Genomic DNA, 27,278 nt, shown 5'->3' with positions numbered 1-27,278 from the left:
GTGAATTAGGTTCTAAGATGGCACCTTGGACTCATAAACACAATCTTGTGTAGGATTGACAAAGACAATACACTTAATTGAAAGTACAAAGCATCATGACATTGTATTCATTCCATATAAAAAGTGGTAGTCAAGTACAATGCTTTATAGTTGTTGGATGGTAGTAGTTTTCCCTTTCTGTGCATATGGGATTCCTGCAACCTACATGTCCTAAGCCCATAACTGCTTCATACAAAGAGGCCACAGTGGGTGTGATTGTAAATATCTCAACACCCCTCCTCAATCACAATCAGAAAGTACAAAGTATGTAGAGGCTTTAGTGAGAGCAACACCTACAAAGTGTGGGCACACCATAAACATGGCAAACCACCAAGGGTTGTTGCAAAAAAGGCTAAGTGTGGGTACCACAAACATGATGGTCATCGAGAGGCTGTAACAAGGGCCTCAAAAAGTGTATAGAGGCTGTAATACATGGCTACATGAGGAGTTTACAAGCTTAGGATAAAGACATTTGGGCTAGGCATTACAAGGCTGGAAAAAAAAACAGTAAAAACTTGGGTCAAGGACCATCAGGCCCTTGCAGTTTTCATCATTTCTTTTGGTATGGATCTTCAATTCATTGTAGTTATTCTTGTCTATGTAGTCTAGCTTGCTTTTTTTGATCTTGTACTTATTCTTTTTCTCTTTGATCTTTTGGTCCTCTTCTTCTAGAAGAGAGGGGGAAGAAGGAGAAAACAGACCTACGCAAAGCATGAAGTGAGTCCAAAAGCACAAAAGAACGACGAAAGAAATAAGAAAGGGACGAAACAAAGAGAATAAAAGAGAAATCCCGAAAAGTTGAAGACAAGAGAAAGAGAAGAGCTGAGGAGGAAGAGGCGGAGTTTAGGAAGAAGGAGAAAGAAGACATAGCTCTTGATATCCACCTCTTAGTGGAGCAACCTTCAAGACAAGAAGAGTTGGCAGCCATGAGCCCCACCCCGACATGAAGGTCCAAGGACCAGCTCTAAGACACCCAAAAGCCAGCCACCCCCAGTGACTGAGGGAAAGGGCAAGGGTTTAATCCACCTTATCCCACCCGTCCTACTACCCTCCACCCTAGTCATTGCAACCACCCAAGACTCCTCTACCATGGTAGATGTCAGTAATCTTGTGGCTTGGGTGCAGTTCCTGGTCAACAAAGAGGCAACTCAAGGTGCGAGTGCAGGAGCCCCTGTGACGGAACCAAAAAGACAGGTAGCTGTAGACATGGAATCTAGACGAGACCTCAAAAGGCGGCATCTACAACCACCGGCCCCCTTTGCACTACCGTTGTCCACAAACTACAACACCTACATATAGGAACTCCTATCACAACTGAAACATGCAAAGGAAGACAAGAAAATAGCCATAGCTTAGCTCGAAGCCAAAAGGGAGATGATGGTGGCCTCTCAATTAGAGAGAACCCACCTATATCAAAGAGATATCAAGGAGCTAAAGGAGAAGCTCGAGGCCAAGGGAGGAGAAGACGAGTGGTGGCAAACAAAACTTGCAACAAAAACACATGGCCTCATGAGCCTACAAAACAATTTCGATGAGCTACTGGTGCAGTACAAAGATCTGCAAAAAGAAAATGAAAATATCTTAGATGCCATAGAGCATTAGCAACGGTGGAAGAAGAGAGAAACTGACAGTACCAAAAGCATATAGCAAATCTGGAACAAAGGCTAGCCTCGAAGCTTGAAGAACAAAAGCACTTGGAAAGAGAAATCGAGGAATAGGAGAGAGGCTAATGGCATTAGCCTGCAGGCACAACGAAAACCTGGAAGAAATGGTGGAAAAAGCAAATGATTGGGTGAATAGGAGTGCCGACTAGCCCTTGCAGAAGGTGAAAAATTGTTAGTAGAGAGCAAGACAGAGGCCGCACAGGTGACCTTAGAAGCCCAACAACGCGCCTTCCTCCGTAGTCTCTTGGACACACACAATCTAAGGAGGAAGAGGATGCTATTGAGTCCTTAAGAGAAAAGCTAGAGATCACTCATAGGGCTCTAAGGCATGGGCTACACGTCCAAATGCAAATTGCAAGGCCCATAGAAGCAAAGCCACCAGAGCACAGGGAAGAGGAGAGGCGAAGGCCGGCTAAAGATGCAGGACCAAGTTTTGAAAGAGGACAACAATCCGTAGCTCCATAGAGGGAGGTTTTTGCGACAAGGATGCCCCATCACTCTTTTTGACCTCAAATGCCGGCAAAAATATCTATGCTATGGCTGGATCAATGTGTTTGTTTTTTTAAAAACATAGGTCACAGTCACTACGTCTAGGGATCCTCAAGTTAGAAATGCCTGGTGGCTTCGGTCACGGGCCGACTCCATCCCTAAACCCCTTGCCTATTTTGATTTCCCACTTCACGTTTAGGGAAATTCAAGGGTGGGACTTCCACACATGTCCCCCTAAGGTATGCACCAAACCTACAACAATGCACAAATTGGGTCCTCAAGTGTGGGACAACACCCAAGCTTTGCTTGTGGTGACCCAACTCCTAGTTCCACTAGCATGAGCACAATGCACCACACAATAAGGTAGATTCACCCCTAGATAGTGCATCTTCTTTTCTTTTCAGGTAAATACAAATGTTGCAAACCACCAACTTCGGAGGCCCCATCATCCACTCCATTCACTGTCCTCGACCCCAACACTTCAACTAGTTGATCAGCTTCTTCCAAAGACCAATCCCCACGCAACCACATCGTCATCAACTTACACTACTGTTGTTGCACAACATGTCACCATGCAGCCAAAATGAAGTAGAGGAAGACCAAGGAAGCCCAAGTCAAAAGTGAATGAAGAAGCTCATTAGGAACAGTGCAAGAGATGCCAATTTGAGTAAAAAGGTGGGGGAGCTCTGATTACTTTGGAGAGGTCCTCTCAAGGATGAGGGAGATCCTCTCAAAGATAAGGGAGGTCCTCTCATAGATGAGGGAGGTCCTCTCATGGTGGATGAGGGAGGTCCTGTCAAGGATGAAGGATGCTCTCTCCAGGATAAGATTGCATTGAAGATTCTAGCAAGGTGCTCCAAAAACATAGAGGAAAGCACCGAATATTCTAGCAAGGCTCTCATAAGGATGAGGGAGCACCTCCGAAAGCTCTCACAAGAAAAGCGTGAGGTGCAATGTAATTCATATCATCGACTGTTTCTTCCTTTTCGATCGATGAGATTCTTCAGTCATTATGATGAAAAATCAACAAATGCAATTATCTATGCAGCAGAGCAGCAACACTTGCATCAGTAGTAGTTGGATCAACAAAACGATTGTTGCATCAAGAACAGGAGCACAGGCATGGTGCAACTAAGGAAATTGAGGCTATGGTTAGTGAGAAAACATTATTTGATATGACCGGAATGTTTCAACCTACATTAAAGCCATTGAAAGCCATATGGAATATTGGGTTTCCTCCTATGCAAGTGGTCAAATCTAAACGGTCATAGGTGAAGGGATAAGGCAACTTGAAGGGAATAGGGAAAAGCCACATTAATCTCATGTCGTCGCAACCTTGGAGGGTGCGCGGGGGATCCATCCAACACCATCCTCAATTTCAAAGACAGATCCACCCACCTGCCAACATCCCAAAGGAATCCATCCAACACCATCTACAATTTCAAAGGACCGATCCACCCACCGTCAGTGTCAAGAAGGGATCAGCCCCCAACACCATATTGAATTTTAAGGGCCGATCCATCCAATACCATCCCCCACAAGGGCTTGTATACAAACTCAAAAAAGCCAGATGGCTACACCACCCCACCTTCCAATTACTACCCATCAATGCCATGGGACTGGCACTAGGCTAGGAGGGGGATAATGTTAACTGCAACACAACACACAAGAAAAAACAAAAAAAGTGAAAAAGAGCAAGTCAGGACCTAAAAGAGGTGGCCTAGGAAAAAATTGGACACAACAGAAGAAGCAGGAATGGAAAAGGCCGAAAGGGCAAGGGCAGTCTCAAAAGCTAAGGCAAAGGCAAAAGCGCAATTTTAAATGTGAGGCGCCCCTAAAACTTTTTGTAAAAGAGCATCAAGCTCCCTCCTGTGCAAACTCTAAAGGTAGATGGGTGATAGGAAGGAAGCCAAGAAGATAAGAGGACAATGGGAAAAAGGGCCCAAGGCCTGGATATATTAAAAAGGGGATAAGGGGATGACCGCCCAAAAGGGATTTAGGGTTTTGTATATAAAGTTGAAAAGTGAATGAGGAGCTCATTCTTTGGTGTGTGGCAAAGTGAACTCATCTTCTCTCCATCTTTCTTGCTTGTGTGCTTGAGAGAGGGAGTGTGAGAGTGTGAGGGAGTGAGTGTGTGAGGGTGAGGGATCAAGGAGAAGAAGCTCTCCATCATCTCCTCTCTTCTTCTTTTCTCTTGTCTCACACGCAGCTATGGAGGATGGAGCTTGAAGGTGAAGGCTTGAGGTTGCTTGAGCTCGCATCAGCTATAAGTGTGCTTGAGGGAGAAGGCAACTCATTTAGGCATTAAGGTAAGCTCACTACATCCCGGTAAGATCAAAGGTGTGTCGACTAGGTGAGAGATAGTCATAGGTGTTCGCTTGGAATGCTTGAACAATAAGCAATCCATGGTCTTGGCGGTCGAGCGTGAGCTCACCTCTACAATGACCAATTTGAACGAGAGAGAAAGCATAATGCAAAGTGTGCATATGTTACCATCTCCCTCTGATGTGACTATGCTAACACCTAGTCAGATGGCTCCACTAAATAATGGAAACCAAATAACAAACCCTAATATTGTTCAAATTAATCAGTAGGCAATCGATCTCTAATCAATTGGTTAGATTGACTAAATGGCAAGTAGATGATCACAGCTATGAGTCTACTGCATTAAATATTCTTAGTGAAGTCAAGGATATGATGAAGTGTTATATTGATATGATAAGAGAAACAATACAGACAAATAGCTCTAGATATTAATTTCCTAGAGAAGCAACAGAACTTGATAGAAAGTTGATGCCCTAAAGATAATGATCCATCAAGATTCAGTTATAAGTGGTGTAGCAATCATCACTTTTCAAGAAAGTGCCGTAATGTCAAATGTGACATATATGGAAGTCCGGCCATGTAGCTAGTACTTGTTGGAGTAGGATAAACTCTCTTTAGCAAGGGAGTAAGCAGCCAAATCCAATAAACAATCGAGCACAAGGAAACAATCTTTAGTGAGATGAAGGACTAAAATAAATACTACAAAGAGAAAAAGCTACCGTGGAGGAACTGCCCAATGGTAGTGGTTTCAACTTGTTCAATGACCAAGAGATGCCAAAGCCTGTTCACAACAACCAAGAGAAAGTAAAAGCTAAGAAAGAGATGCCAAATCTTGTTCAATGACCAAGAGAAAGAATGATCTAGTGAGAGAAGAGAACCATTGCTCATTATCATGAATTTGATTTAGTAAGGTCTCTTTGCGAGGTAAAGGCTGACGTGAATCTCCTACAGTTGATCAAGTCATCTCTAGGAGTGCATAAAGAGTTCAAGAAGATTCTTCGCACTGGGTATATTGTTGAGCCCTTGGGAATAGCTCGAGTAGGAAATTATTAGTTTGAATATGCTAAAAAGCACTACCCAAGGGGTACTAGCATATGTTGATACCATATTAGTGAAACATGCCATTGTGGACACAGGATCCTCCATCAACATTATGAGTTCAGAATTGATGGAAAGATTAGGACTGGAAATTCAAAGGGATGCCTCCACAATTCTCAGAATGGCTTTTGACATTTTAAGGCAACCTGAAGGTTGCATTACCAAAGTCCTTGTGACTATTGCTAATATGGAATGCATTGTTGACTATAGGGTTATTAGGTTTGTAGGGTGGCCAAGCTATCAAGTATTGTTAGGAGGCCATGGATCTTGCAATCTGAGTGTCAAGTTGATATACCTACTGGTTGTCTGGTTTTTGGCAGAGGTGCCTGACATGTGATAATGGATGTATATCCTAAATCTCCTCAAAGTGAGAGAGTACTTTTATCTTCGTTAGAATTAGATGCATTAGAGGATCCATCTGGTAGTGAGACTTCGTCAAGTGATGAATCAAAAGAGGGGTCCACTATAGAGGATGTCTACCATGTGACTCTAAATGAACCAATAAAAGCTCAAGATAGAATAAAAGACGCGGACATGATTGAGTTAAACCCTGACACATTGGATGATCCATGACTGATTAAATTAGAGTCTATGCTCACTCTGGAAGAAAGGAAGGACTACATGCCCTTGATCCAAGAATTCTGTGACATGTTCTCCTAGAGTTATGATAAGCTAAGGGGTATTCCTCCCAATTTAGCTGCGCATACCATTCCTTTGAAGGAAGGTAGCCGTCCTATGAGATAAAAATTGAGATCCATGCCTTTTGAGCTAAGCAACAGGCTATTTGAGGAGCTACAGAAATTGCATAAGGCTGGATTGATATTTCATGTACAACACACTGAGTGGTGTTCGCCCCCAGTAGTTATCAGGAAAAATAATAATAATCAAATCTGGATTTGCATAGATTCTAGATTCATTCATGGACTACTTTATTGGATATAACCAAATGGTTATTGTAGAGGAAGACAAATTGAAAACGACATTTATCACTGTATTTGGAATCTTTGCATATCATGTTATGGCATTTGGGTTATGCAACGCGCCAGGTTCTTGGCAATGTATAACTAATAAGACTTTTGGTGATATTTTTCCAAAGGAGTTGAAAATCTTTATTGATGATCTAGGGGTAGCCATCACAATGGAGAGATAGCTCGTTATTTTAAGAAAATATTTCGAGCATTGTAGGAAATTTTGGATTGCTCTTAACCCAAGAAAGTGTGTCTTTGGAGTGCCCTATGGATTGCTATTGGGCCATGTGGTTAGCTCCACTGGTATTGCGATTGATCCTAAAAAGATAAAGGTTATTGTTGCTATGAGTCCGCCACATAATCCTAAAAAAGTACATAGCTTTATGTCTCATCAGTGGGATACTATCAAATATTTATCAATGCACTAGCAAAGAGGACATTGCCATTGACGAATCTATTATCCTTTAAGTATTGGTTTGTTTGGAGTGACCCATGTCGAGTATCCTTTGAGGATGTAAAGCAGGAATTAGTGAAAGTGCCACTCTTGAAAGCACCCAAAAGAGATGAAGTCTTCTATATATATTCACCAGCCAAATGAATAGCATTAGTTGTTGTTTAGCCCAAATTTGGGAGGAGAAGTGGTATCATCCAATTGCATTTGCTAGTCGTAAATTGGGAATATCCGAGACTAATTATATCTACATGGAGAAGCTATGTCTTGGGATAGTATTTACAACAAAGAAATTTAGTCATTACATGAATGTGAATTTTTTATACGAAGGCGGAGGGGCTGAGGCTACTGATGAATAAGTTGCAGTTGCATGCCAACCTAGCAAAGTGGTTAATCACTTTGCAAAGAGTTTGATTATGAAATCAAGAGTAAGCCATTGAAGTTTGCAGGGCATCATTGAATGTCTTGTGGATTTCGGGGAACTTAAGGAAATTTTAACTGAAGGTAGTGACCTTGAGGGTCTATTCAAAATCGATACGACTTCCATTCCATCTTGGTATATTGCCATAATGCACTATCTATCTACAGAGAGACTAGAGCCATTTTGTCAACGGCTAAGAATAGAAAAATTAAACAGCAAGCTTTGAAATTTACCTTGATTATGCATGAACATTATATAGGTAGGGGGTTGATGATGTTTATCATTGATGTGTTATGCCTAATGAGGTTCCGTTTATCTTGGAAGAGTGTCATAAATCCGCTTGCGGAGGACACTTTGTTGGTTGGTTGTCTGCACAAAAAGCTTTAAGAGTTGGATATTGGTGGCTGTCTATTTTCTAGGATGTATTTGCATATGTCAAGAGATGTGATACATGTCAAAGACATTATGGTAGGGAGAATAGGAAGTGCCTGCTAACTCTTATCATGGCTATACTACCATTCAGAAGTGGGGCATCGATTTTGTGGGCCCTATTACCCTGTCATCTTCTGCATAAAAGAGGCATATCATAGTGTCAACAATTGATTATTTTGCAAAGTGGTCATAAGCACGAGCAACAAGGAAGGACAATGCAAAGGAGATTGCTAACTTCTTGCTTGAGCATATTATCTGTCGATTCAGTTCGCCAAAGGAGTTAGTATTGGACTGTGGAACCCATTTTTTGAATAAGGTGATTAAGAGCCTGACTAAAGCATAGCAAATTAAACACAATAAAATGACACCTTTTAATCCACAGCCGAATGGGCAAGTTGAAAGTACCAATAAACAGCTTGTGGGTATTATATTGAAGATATTATCATAAAAGTAACGAGATTGGGATAAGAAGTTATCTATGGCTATGTGGGTGTATAATACGATCTTTAAGTGAGCTACCAGCCGCCACACCCCATTCAAGTTAGTTTATGGCGAGGAGTGCATACTACCCCTAAAGAATGAGCTATCGACTATAAGATTTGCAATTAACCATTCTTTGGGGAATGATGATGCACTCTTTGAGTGCTTTACGACTTTAGCACACCTTGATGAGCTCAAATTGCAGAGTCTATTACATCAGGAGGTAGCTAAGCATTGAATGAATCAGTTTCATGATTTAAAAGCAAAGAAGTACACCTTTAAGAAAGGGCAGTTAGTTTTATACTATGATGCACACAAGGAGCTGTTTCCCAAGAAACTGGAACCTAAGTGGGATGGTCCCTACAAAGTTCTCAGAATTGGAAAAAATAAGCCCACAACATTACTAGAAAATTTATAAGGAGTGGAGTTTTAAAATAAGGTTGATCTAAATAAGATTAAACCTTATTATCTTTAGGCATACTAATGAGATAATTGTCCTGTAGTCAAGGCTGAATTGATTTGAAACTTGCAAGAGAGGTTAAAATTTGGTTGAGGAGGCAACTAATTCCCTACTCAGAACACCCATACTTGGAACAAGGATACCATTAGGGAATACTTATTTGGTGGAACAAAGATTATAAAGTGATTGAGCAAGAGCACATGACATTTGTTTGGGAGATCAAGGTCTTCTACCATCATTGCTTAAGAATTCTGACAAGCATCCCTATTGGATTTAATGAAGCAGGTGGGATGGAGCCTTTGGTTCATCCCCTGAATATGCTAAATTTTGACTATCGTAGTTATGAATAAAAGAGTTGATGATGGCTAGATGTGTGAACCCTTTATAAACATATATATTATATTTTGATAGAGCATCCAGGGGTCCCAATAAGAAAGGAATTATTAGGGTTGTCATTAGAGATCCCCAACATAGAATCACAATGAAATTAGCTACCTACCTTGGGGTAGGATTTACTAATAATATGGCGGAATATAAAGCCCTGATTATGGAACTGAATATTGCTAACAAAGGTGGTATTCACCAATTACTAGTGAAAGGGGATTTCCAGTTGGTTTTGAAACAATTGAATGGGATGTACACAATACAGAATCCCTTTTTTCGTATGTATTATTGTGCTGCTATGAACCTGATTGTGACGAGTTTGAGAGTGTCTGTTTAGTTGGTTCCATGATATTGGAATTAGTTTGTCAATTCCTTAGCAAATTATGCTTATGATGAAGAACTCTTTTTCAACTTCGATCCTAATTTAGATCTCTCCATTGATGATGAGATAGGACCTGGTTGATTATGGAGAATTTTATCAAAACATGCTTTATATGGCAAGCGATGGTTAGTATGGGTAATGCAAAGAGTGGCTGAGACCCATTTTCCATTGTTATAGTGGACCCATAAGGTGGTCAGACGACATTTTATGCATACACCTCTTGCTATCTATGCAGGAGGCATGGGTCATAATCTAATGCATCTATTTTAGGGCTAGGAGCCCTCTTTTCTCCTTGGAATTGAGCATCTTGTTGTTTGTTAGTACTACCCCAAGGAGGGATGTATCTAAGTTGTATTGGTTTTTCACTTTAGCCAAGAGGGCCGATTGGTTTTGGTTGCATAATGTTATATTTCATTAGACCAAGAGGGCCAGCCTGACTGTTGTAAAATGTTATATCTCATTAGGCCAAGAGGGCCATGTGTTGGTTTGGTGTGGGTACGTTTAATGGTTTTCTATTTTAGTGTTGTACCAAACAGGTTTGATGACATATTCTTGATCTATCCAATCGGTCAAGGAAGCTTCGTGCCTGGAGCGAGCCTCTTATTGCACCAATGCTTCTTATGGCCAAGTCCATGTGATATCCTTCCTTTATGAGTTCTTTCCCTTTATGCTAAATGGTTATGTGTATTTGTGGGGATTTCTTTCTTTTGATGGTGGAGACTGGCAGTCAAGGCCTGAAGTCCCAAAGTTTAGGTTAGATGTGTCTGGGGAGGTCCAAGCTAGTTGTCTACCTCCTGTGAAGCCATTGTCGAGCACTCTAAGAATTGTTTTAGAAGGTCATCTTAGTGACCCTATTTTGCTAGCCTCCTAGGCAAATGTTTCTAGGAGTTTTTGTTAGTTGTGACACTGAGGCAAATAAGGAAGCCTACCAAATGAAAGAAAGAGAATAAACCATGTATATATTTGAAGACTATAGTATATAGAGGTGTGTAAAAAGGGGTTCTAACCCCTAAACAAAAGAAAAAGAAATAAAGCGAAAGAAAATTCAAAGAGTTGATAATCATCACCTTGCAAAGGCCTGATAGGTTCTTGGGGATGAGTCACAGACCTGGGGCCAATGCATTGTCTTCTTGGGGGTGATGTCTAGCCGGATTTTTAAAAAAAGTATGGTTGGAGTGAAAATAAAAGTGAGCGAAAGAAAAAGATTAAGTGTCACCTTGCGAGAGCTTGCTAGGTTCTTGGGTACCGAGAGTCAAGTTCTGAGGCCGATGCCCTATTCTCCTTGGGTCACTATGCTCAACTCCCTCCTTTTTACATGCTCAAGTATCAAGTCCTGAAGTCTATAAAATGTGATGAATCAAAAGTATCTGCAAATATAAGACCAGGTTATAGGAGTCCTTGCTTGGAAGGAGTTCCTAATCCGATTGTCCTAAGTTAGGTAGGAAATTCAAACCACCACTTGGGATGACTTCTTTGGTAGTTATTTTTAGCTTGTCTATGTTGGACCACTTGGTTAGGACTAGCTTCGGAACCCTATCAGGTTATACTTGGCCTATCCCTTGTGTCTTTCATGCCTCGATTTTGTCTGGGAGGTAGGGTGAGAGATGTTTGTGTGATTTGTGGTGTATTCTATATTGTGGCAGCTTGATGCTTTTTATGGTTATTGTATGTGCAGATCAGTTTGTGGATTTGACAGGCTAAGTCATCCTATTCCGCAGTCGTCAATGAGAGTGGGATGGTTTAAACACTAGTGCTGGATAAGTGTCGAATGATGCAAATTTAAAGTGGAATTTAACAACCGACAGAAGCAGAATACACAGATCTGACAATTTTAAGTGGTTGTGGAAGACAGGAATTCAAATTACTTTAAAAGATTGACCTTCACAGTCGCGTGAATTTTTCATAATTATTTTGGGTGTCGAATCAAAGCACAATAAGTTCCTGGCAATTCAGGACTTTAAGATGGACGTGTAGAATTTTTCGAAAGTGAAATCGAGTGCCGAATACAAGAGGAACTCGAGGCGAAACTTTGTGGGGGTCAAATTTGACCAAGATGTGAAAGGGCATGGCCCTTGGGAGCCTTAGGCCCAAAAAAAAAAACTTCATGTGAGGGGGGAGTTTTTTTGGGCATGGAGTAACAATACGACAACATCATGGCGATTTTGATGAGAGGGGTATTGGGGCTGCAAAGCAAGCCTATGATTTGAATATACCAACCTGGTCTTCCATATTTTTTCTTCCTATCGCTGGTCTTCACACAAGAAATGGCTGCCCCGATATAGAGATGTAGATTTAGTATTTCTCTTTCCTCTCTCTCTCCTCCAAGAGACCATTCATGTGGGCAAAAAGAAAGAGAAAAATGGGATGAAGAGTGCTTCTCTGGCATGCACCGGATTGATTCAAGATCAAGAGGATGCTAAGAATTGATGTTCCTTGTTGTATAGAGATCGATGGTGGGTTGGATGGCTATCCACACATTCAATTGTCATGACCCAAAACATCCAATTTAGCGATATGTCCCGTTTATGAAGAAAATTTACTTATTTTTTATAGTTTATGGTCCAAATAAAGTGCATATGGTATGAAAATTTGTATGAACCTTATTTGATATATCTTTGAGGGTTGGGAGTGATAATATGTGGAACTTGTGGTTAAATGTGATCGTTATTAATAATTAAAAGCTCAAAATGTGGTATTTAAGTGAAAGAATAAGGGTTTTTTCTGTTTTGGGTGGAGAAACTATGTTATTATGCAATGAAATGAAAGATAATGGTGAATATCAACAATTCTAATCAAGTTGACTCATAAAATCAAAAAATAATAGTAGTTTATGAATAAATAAATAAAATAAAATAAAAAATAGATTTAAATGAAGAAAAATAATTTTTATGTGCCAAAAAATTACAAAAAATATAAATGTATTTGTGGATGTATGATGGGTATAAGGCATGAGATTTAGCCTCAGCTTAGCTTCATTTTCATGTTATAGTGTGTGTTTTATTACTTTTTGGACAAGAAAAACATTAAAAATGCTCTCTACACCTAATACCATAAGCATGACATTAAATGGTAGGGAGAGGGGGATTTATGAGTGCTGAATATAAGCTGAAATCTAATTTTTATAATGCACTTTATATAAAAGACACGTTTATCTTAAAAGTTAAAGGATTCAGTAGCACGAGTATTTTCAATGATGTCCCCTAAGCAACAAAGTAAGTATGCTAGTAGTATGAAATCATGAAAAGAACTGGTTGTGCACATCTACATTGTTGATTTGATTAAATAAATTGTTTGTGCACTTGTAGGCATTCAGTAGCACAAGTATTTTCGGTGATGTCCCCTACGCAACAAAGTAAGTACACTAGTAGTATGAAATCATGATAAGAACTAGTTGTACACATCCACATTATTGATTTGATTAAATAAATTATTTATGCATTTGTGGGCATTCACCTTTGTATTGCATTCCATATATACGTGGTATCAAATGAGTATGAGCTCATGGATGGCGTAGCACTTGGTTTCCTAAATGTTGACCCACATTGACAATGTGAGGAGTCCCAAGCTGTAGGGTTAGTACATTCGTTTCTTTGGGGATTAAGAAAGTGAGGATAGAAACTATCTCCTAGAATGATTTTTATAAAGAGAGGACTATGTGTCGTATGTGCTTTATGTTTGAATGGTGCATCTTGGGGCCGATCCCTAAGGTATAGGAGAGCCATAATGGGCCCGCGGCAGTCAGCCGAGGGGTGCTCCTTGTGTATGTGCTACAAGGTTCTAGGCACCTTTATGTTCGGGTACTCCCTATGAGGAGTTGGGAAGGGATCTGTTGGATTATAAATGGTACACACGCGTGTTTAAGCTAAACTAGTGTGTGTAGCCTCCATACGCTCCTGGCTGTGACGTCGTAGGGTGTTTTAGTTGAGCACAGAGGCTCGGCTAGAGCCTTAGAGCTAGTGTGGGGCCTATTTTTGGTCCCGACAGCTCATGATAATAAGAGACAACCTTTTTGTTTGTATGTAGGATATCAATCACTATGAATAATTTGAGCACATTTTTAATACACTTAACAAAGTTAACTCTAGGAGGGTAGAGGTGGTCAAGGGTATGTGTCACTATTAACAATAGGTAAGAAGACATGCATAACCCTTAAGGAAACCTTTAAAAGGGCTTTGTTTCCCCAAGTGCTCAACACATCCCTTGGCACCAACTTTACATAAATGACTAAAGACCACAAAAGATGGTGTCATATGCATGTGAAAATTGGGTGTGTATGTAAGGAAGTTCTAATAGCCAATTGGAGGGCCTAAATGTTATCAATGGCATTATGGACTAGCTGGTATTAAGGCTATGTGTGTGTGTGTGTGTGTGTGTGTGTGTGTGTGTGTGTGTGTGTGTGTGTGTGTGTGTGTGTGTGTGTGTGTGTGTGCGCAGTTTGAAGAGCAAAACAAGCAATGAAATAACGAAGACACAAGATCGATGAAAGAGACAATGTGCAAGATGTAACCATGAATAGGAATCCACTATGACAAGAGTACAATGGTTGAGCACCAGCTCACACACTCCACAAGCTCGCTCTCTCCACATCAAGAATTTGCAATGGATGGATAATGGAACACACACACACACACACACACACACACACACACACACACACACACACACACACACACACACACACACACACAAAGAGCAGAAAAAGTAGCGAAATAATCAAAGATATAAGATCGATGAAAGAGACAATGCGCAAGATGTAACCACGAATAGGAATCCACTATAACAAGAGTACAATGGTTGAGCGCCGACTCATCACACACTCCACAAGCTTCCTCTCTCCACACCAAGAATCTACAAGTACATAAATGTATGGATAATTGACAATGGCCACACTCCCTCCTTTTATAGACAAAAATAAAGGAGTCCTACCACAAAATAGGCAGGTCAATTACCATATAAAGAATAAAGAGAGTGCCCATAAATTAGGATGTGATCTGTGAACCTATGATATAACCACTTTTAACACCCTCTCTCAGAGCATAGGTGAACAAGCGATAAACATGAATACCCAAGATGCCACATGAATACTCCATTAGTGTGCACTCCATTAGACGTGCCTCGGTAAGAAAGCACCTTGAAGAAGAAGTCCAAATGCCATAACCCCTCTCTAAAAGCAAAGTAGTCAAGCTAGACACCTTGCACCTCCTGTAGTCACACAAGCTCCATGGATAGCTCACAATGACACCAAGATTCCTCCACTAAAGCATTAAGATGCCCTTCTGGTCCCCTAGTGCGAGACCACATGAACACATCATGTCACTCATCCTAGCATGAACTTGGTCCTAGACACACCAGTCCAAGGTTTGGATTGCTAGAAGATGTGAACTTGATGACACACATCGAATCCACCAATAACAAAAGAGCATCATCATGCCCTCTCTCCACCTGCACACTTGCCCCTTCTGGCCAGGAGCATGTGAGGACTTGCAATATCACTAAAGTCGAGAAGAATTGTCCACTCGAGCCGTTAGTAGGGCTTGAGAAAACTAAGATGATGTAGACATGTAGGCGGTCTTGTGCTCCACCAAGCATGACCAGGGTATCCACCACATGAAAGAGTAGTATGTCTTTCATATCTTCCTTCTCTTCTAATGTGACACTATATCACACCATTTTGTCTCTTCACGTTCATATGCATGACCACAACCAGCTGCATTGTGATAGAAGTAGAGAGTCATCCACATGCCAAAGCAATCTGACACCTTCTCTGAAAAACATTGTGAGCACATGAACACTCAACCACAGCTTCATCAAATATGTTAGGATAGCGAATCTCACAATCACAAGGAAACCTGTACGATCATAAGGAAGCGAAATGAGAACGAAAAAGTACTTGCATGTTACTTCATTTAGGAGTGAGTAGCAAAGGGAGTGTGAATGCTTGCATATAACAAGGGATTCAAACATACACATGCAACCAATGCAATGTCAAAGCAAAGCACACAAGCGGAGCGTGTGAACCATTGCTCATCTACACATGCAACCAATGCAATGTCAAAGCAAAGCACACAAGCGGAGCGTGTGAACCATTGCTCATCTTCTCCATTTCTTACTGTTGATTATGACTCTTGCATATAGAGATTGACTCCATGAAGTAGCTCCCCGATCACAATACCTTGCTTTTCTCGCTTCAAAAAAGCCCCTTCTTATAAGGGATGCTATTATTGTGAATTGGATGCCTCTAAAGGGATTTTCACATGGTGCATTTCACAACTGCATTTTGAACAGGTTGAATGTTTTGAAATGGAACAAGCTATAGATGTAGTTGACTTCCCGCGAGCATCTTTGAATGTCGTTTCCTCTCACAAATGAGCTAGTTAACATTTTGCCATAATGCACACATCACTGGTAATTATGGGACATGACGCCTAGGCCTATGCGTGAAGAGAGCTAGTAAGAGTCTGTCTTGGGGTGTGGGTGACCTGCCCCATGGAACCCACCTCATGGGGTGTTACCCACCACTGGATGTGCTCACAAGCACGTAGAAGTGTATCACGATGACACGACACAAGGAAACAACAAGTGACAAGGGGCTAAAAAACGAGGACCCCTCTTGAGGGCCCAAAGTTGTATTGCAAGATGGCACGAAGGCAATGGAAGTGTTACAAGATAGCCAAAGGGCGAGAGGGACGTGGTTTATGAGCGAGGGTGGAGGTATCAATACCTATCCAACACGACCCGACATCGTGGGGGTGAAGGACTGGCACAAGAGGCTCATATCCCTCATAGACAGTCGTGGTGTGTTGCCACTTTAATACATCTATCCAACCTGCAAAAATTCCAAGAGATACTAATGTTGAATGCTCTCTTTCATTGTTCCCACGTTCTCACAAACCCTTTGTCTCTTACCATCATCCCCCTAATAAGCATAAAACATTCTCTCTCTCCTTGTTTGGGCATCCCAGATCAACTGCTTTAAGGGTCATTGATCTTAGAACAACTTCAATACCCTATTGTTGATGACACCCAATTGATGTACAATCCATCTGGAATTCATTATATAGTTTTTTTAAATTTATACTAGCGTTCTACGCGCGCTTTGTGTGCACAGAACGCTAGGCCACTTCACGTACAGCTTCGTTGCCTCGAAGTGGCAAGCGAAGTTGCTGTGCTATCGCACGGGAACCTTGCTCAACAATCCATTTCTCATCTTTCTCTCTCCTCTTTTTCCTCTCTCTCTCTCTCCCCCAAATTCCCTATGTTTAAATTTTCTCTCTCTCTCTCTCTCTTTCTTTGCCTTCTATTTTAGTTTATTTTTTCTTTTCTCCTAGTTTTCTCTCTCTCTCTCTCTCTATCTCTCTCTTTTCTCTCCTTGCTTTTCTTTTCTCTCTCTCTCTCTCTCTCCTTTTATTCTCCCCCCTCTCCCCCCTCTCTCCTCCCTTTTCCTTCTCTCTCCCTCTCCTCTTTTTTCCTTTATTTTCTTCTTCTTCTCTCTCTCTCTCTCTCTCTTCATTCTCTTTTTAAATTTTTTCTTTTCTCTCTCTCTCTCTCTCTCCTCTCTTTTCCTTCTCTCTTTCTTCTCTATTTTTTATTCTCTCTCTTTTTAAATTTTATCTTTTCTCTCTCTACATATCCTCTCTCTTCTTCTTCTTCTTCTTCTTTCACTTTCTTTCCCCTTTCCCCAGTCTCTCTTAAAGTATGTAAATTTTATCTTTTCCCTATATATAATTCTCTCTTTATGTTTATATTCTCTCTTTTTTTCTCCTCTCCTCTCTCTCTCTCTCTCCGCCCCCTTTTCTTCTTCTCCCATTTCTCATAATTTTCCTTTTTTTCTTCTCTTCCTTTTAAATTTTATCTTTTTCTTCTCTCCTCTCTCTTTTAAATTTGATCTTCTCTCTCTCTCTCTCTCTCTCTCTCTCTCTCTCTCCCCCTATCTCCTCATTCCCTTCCTCTCTCTCTCAAAAAATATTTAAATTTTAAAAAGAATTTTCTATTTTTTTCCCCTCTCTTCCTCTTTTCCTCTTTCTTCTTCTTCTTCTTCTTCTCTCTCTCTCCCCTCTCCTCTCCTTTCCTTCTCTCTCCTCTTTTTTCCTTTTTTTAAATCTCTTTAATTTTTTTCTTTTCTCTTTCTTTTACATTTTATCTTTCCTCTCTCTATAATTCTCTCTATATTGAAATTCTCTCTCTTCTTCTTCTTGTTTTCTCTCTCTCATTTTCTTCTCTCAGTCTTTGTCCCCCCTCTCTCATCTTTTTTCCTTTTTTTTCTATTTCTCTTAAATTTTATATTTCCTTTCTCTATAATTCTCTTTCTCTCTGTTCCCCCCTCTCTCTCCCTCCCTCTCTTTTTTTTGCTCTTTGTATATATATATATATATATATATATATATATATATCTCTCTCTCTCTCTCTCCTTGTTTTAATTAAAAAGAAAGTTTCTCTTTTTTATTTTTTTTTCTTTCTTTTAAATTTTATCTTTTCTTTCTCTATAATTTTCTCTCTATTTTCAAATTCTTTCTCTATAATTCTCTCTCTATAATTCTTCTTATTTCCTCTCTCTCATTTTCTTTTCTTTGTCTCTCTCCCCCCTTTCTCCTCTCTTTTCCTTTTTTCTTTTCTTTACTCACGCTCTCTCTTAAATTTTATATTTCCTCTCTCTATAATTCTCTCATTGTGTTTAAATTCTTTCTCTTATTCTTCTTATTTTCTCTCTTTCATTTTCTTCTCTCTGTCTCTCTCCCCCTCCTCTCTTTTCCTTTTTTTTCATCTCTCTCTCTCTCTCTCTCTCTCTTAAATTTTATATTTCATCTCTCTATAATTCTCTTTCTCTCTGTTCCCTATCTCTCTCTCTCTCCCTCCCTTTTCTCTTTTTTTTTTGCTCTCTCTCTCTCTCTCTCTCTCTCTTTGTTAGATTAAACTTTTTAATGTAAACATTTTGTTTAATTAAAATAAGGAGAGAGAGAGAGATTAAACTTTTTAATGTAAACATTTTGTTTAATTAAAATAAGGAGAGAGAGAGAGAGAGAGAGAGAGAGAGAGAGAGAGAAAACCTAGGCCCTACGCATGAGAGAGAGGGGGGAGAGGTAGAAGAAAAATGTTTAATTAAAAAAGACTATTCTCTTTCCTCTTTCTCCCCCTTCTTTTTATCATTTTTCTTCTTTCTCTCTCTCTCTCTCTCTCTCTCTCTCTCTCTCTCTCTCTTTCTCTTTTATTCTATCTCCTTCTCAAAATGTATGAAAACTATGTTAGAAAAACTTTAAATTAAAAAAAACTTTTAAAATATTTAATTAAAGAAAAGTTTAAATTAAAAAGTTTAATCTAATTGAGAGAGAGAGAGAGAGAGAGAGAGAGAGAGAGAGAGAGAGAGAACCTAGCCCTACACATGAGAGAGAGGGGGGAGAGGGGAAGAATTTAATAAAGAAGGGAATGGGGAAAAGAAAGAGAGAGATTATAAGTGAGAGAGAGGGGAAGGGGTTTTAATCTAAAAAAGAGAGGTGAGGGCAGAGAGAAGGCTTTAATGAAAAAAGGAAAGGGAAAGGGAAAATGAGATATTGCACGTGAGAAAAAGAGGAGGGGAAGGGGTTTTGATTAAAAAAGGGAGGTTTGGAAAAGGAGGTAGGTTCGGGAAGCCCTCTGGAGGTTCGGGGCTTTCCGAACCTATAACTAAAATAATATAGTAGTATTCTCTTTCCTCTTTCTCCCCCATCTTTTTATCCTTTTTCTTCTTCTTCTCTCTCTCTCTCTCTCTCTCTCTCTTTCTCTTTTATTCTATCTCCTCAAAATGTATGAAAACTATGTTCGAAAAACTTTAAATTAAAAAAAGCTTTTAAAATATTTAATTAAAAATTTTTAAATTAAAAAATTTAATCTAATTGAGAGAGAGAGAGAGAGAGAGAGAGAGAGAGAGAGAGAGAACCTAGCCCTACACATGAGAGAGAGGGGGGAGAGGGGAAGAATTTAATAAAAAAGAGGATGGGGAAAAGAAAGAGAGAGATCATAAGTGAGAGAGAGGGGAAGGGGTTTTAATTTAAAAAAGAGAGGTGAGGGGAGAGAGAAGGCTTTAATGAAAAAAGGGAAGGGGAAGAGAAAATGAGATATTGCATGTGAGAAAAAGAGGAGGGAAAGGGATTTTGATTAAAAAATGGAGGTTTGGAAAAGGAGGTAGGTTCGGGAAGCCCTCTAGAGGTTCGGGGCTTTTCGAACCTATAACTAAAATAATATAGAAGTTTAATCTAAGAGAGAGAGAGAGAGAGAGAGAGAGAGAGAGAGAGAGAGAGAGAGAGAGAGAGAGAGAGAACCTAGCCCTACACATGAGAGAGAGGGGGGAGAGGGGAATAATTTAAAAAAAAAAGGATGGGGACAAGAAAGAGAGAGATTATAAGTGAGAGAGAGGGGAAGGGATTTTAATTTAAAAAAGAGAGGTGAGGGCAGAGAGAAGGCTTTAATGAAAAAAGGAAAGGGGAAGAGAAAATGAGATATTGTACGTGAGAAAAAGAGGAGGGGAAGGGGTTTTGATTAAAAAAGGGAGGTTTGGAAAAGGAGGTACGTTTGGGAAGCCCTCTGGAGGTTCGGGGCTTTCCGAACCTATAACTAAAATAATATAGTAGTAAGATAAGATAAGATAAGATAGTAGTAAGATTCAACCACCTTGTAGATATGAGTACAATCACACTTGCTATGCCTAGTATAGAAGCATATTAATATTTGTTGCACCTCATTCCCCATCACAACCATTGCTACTTCTCGCACTTATGCTTGGATGTCACAATCACTACTATTGCTTCTTGCATGGGAACCTTCACAAGGTTCATGGAGCAACTTCAGTATGCCATGACGGCTAGCACTGGGTAGGTTACTATCCCTAACCCAATATAAGCTTAAAAAGCAAAGCATCACAAAAAGAAAAACAATAGCAGCAGAAAAAGCAAAGTGTCAATTGAATTTTAAAACGGCTTTAGCTGCAAAAAATTTTATTTTAAAAAAAACTCGAAAAAGAGAATTAACATTTGATCTTTTATTTAAGAAAAAAGAAAACTAAAATCTGCTATCTAGCTGCACATGTTAAAACCTCTCCGATTATAATGGTAAACCCTTGCAAGCTTCCATAGCTGCAGCGCCGGTAGAGAATGAGAAAGAAACGAAGATGATCACTGCGAGGCGTCTTCTGAGGCCTGCAAACGCAAGCTCCCCATGCTGTTGCGCCGTGAATGCTGCCGTCTCTGATCAGCTGGATACCCTCGGGTGTCGCCTCTTCTGTAGCAGCAGCAGCGGGGGCTCCAACTCCATAGTCGACATCCTACAGCGAGAATATGGACACCATGCCACCAGCCCCCACCACGACGGTCGCAGACGCCCGCCCCAGGCTTCTTTCTCACCGCAGCAGCAGGCTTTCCTGGAAGAGGCCATGGCCACCGTGCAGGCCATCATCGCAGAAAACGATGCTGCGGCAGCCGAGGGCTCATCGGACCACCCATCCGCCGTTTCAGGGGATGTGGCTGCCGCCGTGCGTGCCAGGATGACTCCAAGTCAGGAGCAGGTGGAAGCCCAGCGCATCGTTGGGGACATGCCGAGCGCCAGTGTTGTCAGGCTTCTGATGGAAAAGCTGAGGAAGAGGAGCTGGCTCGAGCTCGATCATGACATGAGAAGATATAAAATACATTTAAAGCCTTCTGAGGTAGCCTGTGTCCTGAAAGCGCAGAAGCACGTCATGACTGCGTGGGATTTCTTCAAATGGGCTGCTGAGAGGCCTGGGTACAAGCATGATTCGACATGCTATGCTGTGATGCTAAATGTGCTAGCAACTTCTTCAGAGTACTACTTGTTGGAAGAGTTGTTGTGCACTATGGAAAGGCTTAACGTGCCGCATACTCTCGTAACAATTGGTACTTTGATCAAAGCATATGCTGCAACACAACAGATCAATAAGGCAGAGCTGGCATGGGGCAGGCTGCAGCAGCTTGGTTTGCAGCCTAACCTTCAAATAAACAAGTGTATGCTGATGGCCTTTGTGAAATTACAGGATACTACAAAAGCCTTGGAATACTACAGAATAATGGAGAGAAGCTCTCAAGCTCTTGACACTTGCTCCTATAATATGTTACTAGATGAACTTGCAAAATGTGGCCAGGTGATTAATACTGTGTTTCACATGTCCTTTTTTCACCTTATACAGAAAATACTGTTTTGTAATTAGAGATGGTTTCTAGATAGTTGGTGTGTATGAATGAGGATGTGCTTTTCTTGACCTTCCATAAACACTTAATTGACAATGACTTGCAGGTGGAGACTGTGTGGGATATTTTCAGAAACATGAAGAAGCATGATAATAATATAGATTTCTCTACTTACAGTATCCTTGCTCGCTCGCTCACTAATGATGCAAGTGGGGCTGGCCGAGCTCAAGAACTTTTGGAGGAGTTACATAAAAATGGGACAGAACCTGACAAGCAAATGCTCGGTGCAATTCTTGTGGCTTTAGCTAGTCAGGATAAGGTGGAGATTGTAATGAATCTTTTCAAGAACATCCTGGACCAGGGTGTGAATCCAGACTTTACAATCTATGAAGCGGTAGCGAAAATGCTCTGTAGTAGACAGGAGCTCAATCAAGCATGTAAATTACTCAGGAATACTGAAAACACTCTGATAAAGAAGCTAGCATACGAGAGCTTCATAAAAGTAGTCGGCAAAATGGGGTTTATGCAAGAGGCTTGTGTCCTCTTCCAGACTTCGAAAAATGAGGGTATGGAGGTGGATCCAGCAGTCTACCTTAGTATGATTGACGCTCTGTGTAAGACTGCAAAGCCAGATGAGGCCTTGGTAATTTTGGAAGAGATGGAGAATAGTGGGACTGAGTGTAACATAGTTGCATGCAACTCAATAATCACAGCCTTTTGCAACAAGAACAAGTCCCAGGCTGGATACGACCTTTTTATACGGTTAAAGGAAAGGGGTGTTTCACCCAACATGGCCACATATAATACACTTATTGCAGGTCTAGTGAAGGCTGAGAAGATGGGACTAGCAGAAGGTCTACTGAAAGAGATGGAGAAATGTGGACATACACCGAACGTGGTTACCTATAATGCATTTCTTCACAGCTATTCTCGTTCAGGGGATGCAGAATCTATGCACAGGCTGTTGCATCTGATGCGTTCCAAGGGTATCAATCCTGATGTCATCACTTATAACCGTGTAATTCAGTTCTTTTGCAAAACTGGGAAGCCTGAGTTGGCATTGGAGGTTTTGGCAGAAATGAAATCTAAAGGATGCATTCCTTCTTCTGTTGTGTACAACACCACTCTTCAAGCCCTTGCCAAATCAGGATTGACAGAATCACTATTTTCACTTTATCAGCAAATGAAAGATCAAGGCATTATGCCTGATGCAACAACAGTGGTCATACTTCATCAAGTTTGTGAGAAGTCCCCACTCAAACATAAACGCCAGTTCGCAGCTGAAATACAGAGATCAGGTTTGCGTTGCAGGGTGGCATCCTAATGCCTACTAGCAAGAAACTGTTGGCTGCTTCAGTGTCTTGCTGAATCTTCGACTTTGAAACATGTGGACCTTTCAGCCTTTATCATGAGTGCCTGCAGATAACATCCAGAATCACCAGGAAGGAATTGAGGATTCTGGGTCTGATTTAATGAGTTGTCGCAGTCATGGATGATATAACATCCAGATTGTAAGATACAAATGGATTGTTAATACATGTGGATTATTGTATCTGAGTTTTTGCAGAGTTTGTAGGTGGTATTAGCCTGCATGAGACTGGACTGGTTGTCTTACTGTCCTTTACTAAGAGGGCAGCTTCTGCTAGTCCCAATGGCCATCCCCCTTTTCCATCCCTTTACAACCTTTGGCATTCACCTTTCCAACTTAATGGGTCAATGCCCTTCCAGCACATTGCACGGAACTCTGGTCAGTACTGTAGCCCTTTTTGGACCAAACATTTTGGAATCAAGTACTGTGCAGGTGATGACTTGCAAGTTCTTAGCAAACTAAGATCATTACAAAGCCTGGCTGCAACGAGTTTGGTCCTACTATCTCTGGGTTGAATAAATATGGAAGGGCACTATTGTTCATGTTGATCATGGATGCAATGCTCAAGAAACATGGTAAGGGAACTATGATCATGGATGTTACATATGAGAAACATTAAAGATCGTGCAATCTTGGGCCAAAATGATCACACAAAGCATGTCAAAGACGAAAAGGAACATTCTTTGTGTGAACTGTTAGACATGGGACATGTATTGATGAGAGGAAAGTGTTAGGCATTTCAAGCACTATTATTTTCCGGGTGTATCATGTTTGTCTTGGGTTTGTGACATATAGGAAATTGGTAAGCATGCGAAGCAGTGCTTCATGAGGCTTGCACTTCCATCTCCATAGTTATGTGCTTTATGAGGCTCACACTTCCCTCCTGTGGTGCAGTGCCTTGCATCTATGTGGCTTTCAAGTTGAATACCATTCCATGTGTTTTAGTGTGTGTGGTGTAAAGTACCTGGTGTGTGCAGCTCTCAGAGACAAATATCATACTGAGTTCAGAGGGAACACTGCATGCCTCAAAGCTCATCTGAAATGTTACATGGATCAAAGCTGAGGTCATTCTTTGTAATGCAAATATGTTCATGATGTAAAGTCAATTAATGGTCTTAGACATGAACAACTATGTGGACAATGAAAATTTATGAAGCTATTGAGGTGCTAACTTTGGATATGCATCCGCACACGTGCACAAACTGTTGATTATACATTATGATCGGAAGTTATTGGTTCCTTCATGATTAAACACCACCACAATATGTTAGCATAGACCAGGCTACTAAGCTCTCCAAGACCACTATCCTCATATTTCTAACTTGCGTAACTTTAAAAAAAAATGCATGCCATTTTTGGCTTATTGGGATGTTGCTCTAGATGCCCAAGTGTGGTACCATTTGAAAGATGGTAGTGTTGTGGAGCCATGCTACAAGCCGGGAGAATTCAATTTGTGGATCGAGAGGAACATACACACTCGTCTCACCTAGTTGAGCTATGGTTATAGATTGTATCTTCAATGTATAGACAAAAGAATTGAGATTTGCCTTTGGGATATGACTACTAACAAATGATCATTAAGCTAAATGTAGGAAGAGTTTTAGACTTCAGTTTTTTATGGCATTTCAATGTAGGACTTCCTTTATTGAGATGATAAGCTTAACATGTGTGGACATTGATGATGGACTGCTTGGTTAGATGGATATGCGTGTCAATACTTAGTAAGTGGGCGGTCATTATGATTCTCATATGGTCATTGATTTATCACTTATTATATTTAGTTGTATTTATTTATGGTTGTCATAGCATAGTTATAGCATCAATTGAATAGTATAGTTAGTTATGTATTGTTTGACTTAGTAAGTCACTTTTCTTCATGTTGTATCTTATCTATACTTTGCGTATAAAGAAAAAAAAAGTAGCAAGAAAATGTTTTGGCTTTTATCTATTTTTGTGTTATTGAGTGAGCGTTTTTGTGTGTGTATTTGGCATAGTAACTTAAGTAACTTTTTAAATCACGTAATTTTTAACATGGTATTAGAGTGGTATTATTGAGAGGTTGGTTTTGAATGTTGAAGTGAATGGGCAATAAGGATTCAAGTAATGGAAAAGAAGCTCTCTCATTTTTTCACACTCTTTTGGAAAGTGTGGAGGTATCAAAAGCAAGGCAAAGCAAAAATCTTAGATTATGGAGAGACTTAGTATGCAAGCAAAACATTGTATATTTTTCAAATAAGCTTTTAAAGATTTATTCATAGCTTTTTTGGCCATCTGAGTCTGTTTTGGGTTTTGTTTTAGATATATAAGGTTATGGATAACAATTTCAGGGCATATTGCAATTTCGGTTGTGTTTATAAAAAGTGGGTGCACAGGTTACAGATTTTAAATCTATAAATTTTGAGGTGTTTGTCAAGAAGCAAACATTAGTTTTATATGTAAACAATTGCTAATTATATGTATTGTTAAGCATTGAGTAAAAAAAGATTGCTTGGTGTATTGTTATGCACCTGTGAAAGGCTATAAAAGACTTGTTTTGTATCATTTTTGTGATAGAGTAGAAAACAATGGAAATTTTATCATTGAGAAGAAGGATGAGAATAACTATACATCATTGAAGTTTTATGTGACGAATTTTTTTATTAAAAATATTTTTATGAGTTTGTTTCAAGTGAAGAAAAGGAGCTAAAGTTAATTTTTACAATTGTAGATGAATTAAAGGTGTTGAAAGAATATAATGCAGAGGATAAAAGGTAATGTATTGGTTATTTGTAGTCATTGATAATACTATGTTGGGACATATAAAAAATGTAAAAACTTTATATGCGGCTTGGATAATTTTTGAGAATATGTTTTCGGTAAATATAAAGATACTGAAGGTTTAACTTAAGTAAAAGTTGAATACTTTGAAATAAAAATGTTTGTCAATGAGTATGTTTTGAAGGTTTGAAGTATTGTAGATGCTTTGATAACGATTAATGCAATACAACATGATGATAATTTGATTTCATCTACTTTTTGGGTGGTCTTAATAATAAGAAGACTTAAAAATTATTTGTCACTTTTATATATGTATGAAAATCGTTTTTAAATTTTGATGAGTTGATCTCTCATGATAAATAAATAGATAAATAAATATATACAAGTGAATATTTGAAAGTAGTAAATATATCTAAGTATTTCACTCAAGTTTAAGGAGATATGACAAATCCTCTTTGAGAGGTTGTGATATGGGATGTATTGGTGATAGCCAACAAAACAAGTTAAATTAACAATTTGATGAAATATAGGTTTCAAGAGGTCATGGAAACTTGAGGCAAGGGGAGTTCTAAAGAAAGAGGTGGATGGTAGAATAAAGGTTATGGCAATTTTGATATTGTTTGTAATTTATGTGGCAAAACATGTCATATTGCAATCCATTGTTATGCTAAGGATGATATTTGCAGTGGTAAATTGTAGCAAGGAAACTATGTATAATCTTCATGACAAAATGAAGATAAAAATGAGCGTTTGCTATGTAGTATATGATGAATGTTATTACAGGAAAGGGGACACATGATGTATGGTATGTCGATTGAGGTGCATCTAATTATATGATTAATCATATTGAATGGTTTGAAAATATGTAAGATTTATAAAATCTAGGTTGTGTAGACGGGTGATGATTCATGTCACCTAATTTCACACATTAGAAAGGTTTTTTTAATCCTTGTATGATGGCTAGACAAAGAGTTTGTCACATATATTATATGTGCTATTAATCACAAAGAATTTAGTATTTGTTGGCTAAATGATAGAGCAAGGGTTGTAGGTTCTATTAAATATAAAAGATTGTTTTATAGAATAGTTTAATGAGGAGTGCAGGTTGGTCCCAAAAGGAAGTAGAGTTGATCGCATGTTCACTTTAGATGCTGTAATTATTACTATGAATATTGTCATGTATACTAAAGAAAAAGAAGTGGTTATAGACATTGAAATATGGCATAAACATATTGGATACATAAATACACATAGTAAAATTAATGCAGTTGAAAGGAATACGTTTATGCAAATGCACAAAGAGTAAAATAAATGCAATCCAAAGGATTGATTACAGGGTTATTAGCTTTTAGAGTTATAAAATTTTATAAAGTGTGAAGCATGTCAGTTTGG

At 39.5% G+C, this 27,278-nt stretch overlaps 1 protein-coding gene across 1 annotated transcript; it reads left to right on the top strand.

The window, feature by feature from the left end:
- The first annotated feature begins 20,653 nt into the window (after nt 1-20,653).
- LOC148029177 (uncharacterized) lies at nt 20,654-24,538 on the top strand. The gene is made up of 2 exons (XM_087687930.1): nt 20,654-21,714; nt 21,867-24,538. Exons 1-2 carry the CDS (start codon nt 20,731-20,733, stop codon nt 23,082-23,084), a joined length of 2,202 nt encoding a protein of 733 aa, XP_087544056.1. The 5' UTR covers nt 20,654-20,730; the 3' UTR covers nt 23,085-24,538.
- Nucleotides 24,539-27,278: the final 2,740 nt, after the last annotated feature.

This window comes from Lygodium microphyllum, chromosome 11 (assembly GCF_053477565.2).
Source record: "Lygodium microphyllum isolate KBCC chromosome 11, Lygodium_microphyllum_v1.1.10, whole genome shotgun sequence".
Classification (NCBI taxonomy): Eukaryota; Viridiplantae; Streptophyta; class Polypodiopsida; order Schizaeales; family Lygodiaceae; genus Lygodium; species Lygodium microphyllum.
The sequence above is the reverse complement of the archived record's forward strand: the minus strand, read 5'-3'. Positions and strand labels throughout refer to the sequence as shown.

Excerpts from the sequence above, each read along its gene's own strand:
- LOC148029177 (XM_087687930.1), top strand. The coding sequence starts at position 20,731 with ATGATCACTGCGAGGCGTCTTCTGAGGCCTGCAAACGCAAGCTCCCCA. Across the intron at positions 21,715-21,866 it reads AACTTGCAAAATGTGGCCAG|GTGGAGACTGTGTGGGATAT; the intron begins GTGATTAATACT and ends AATGACTTGCAG.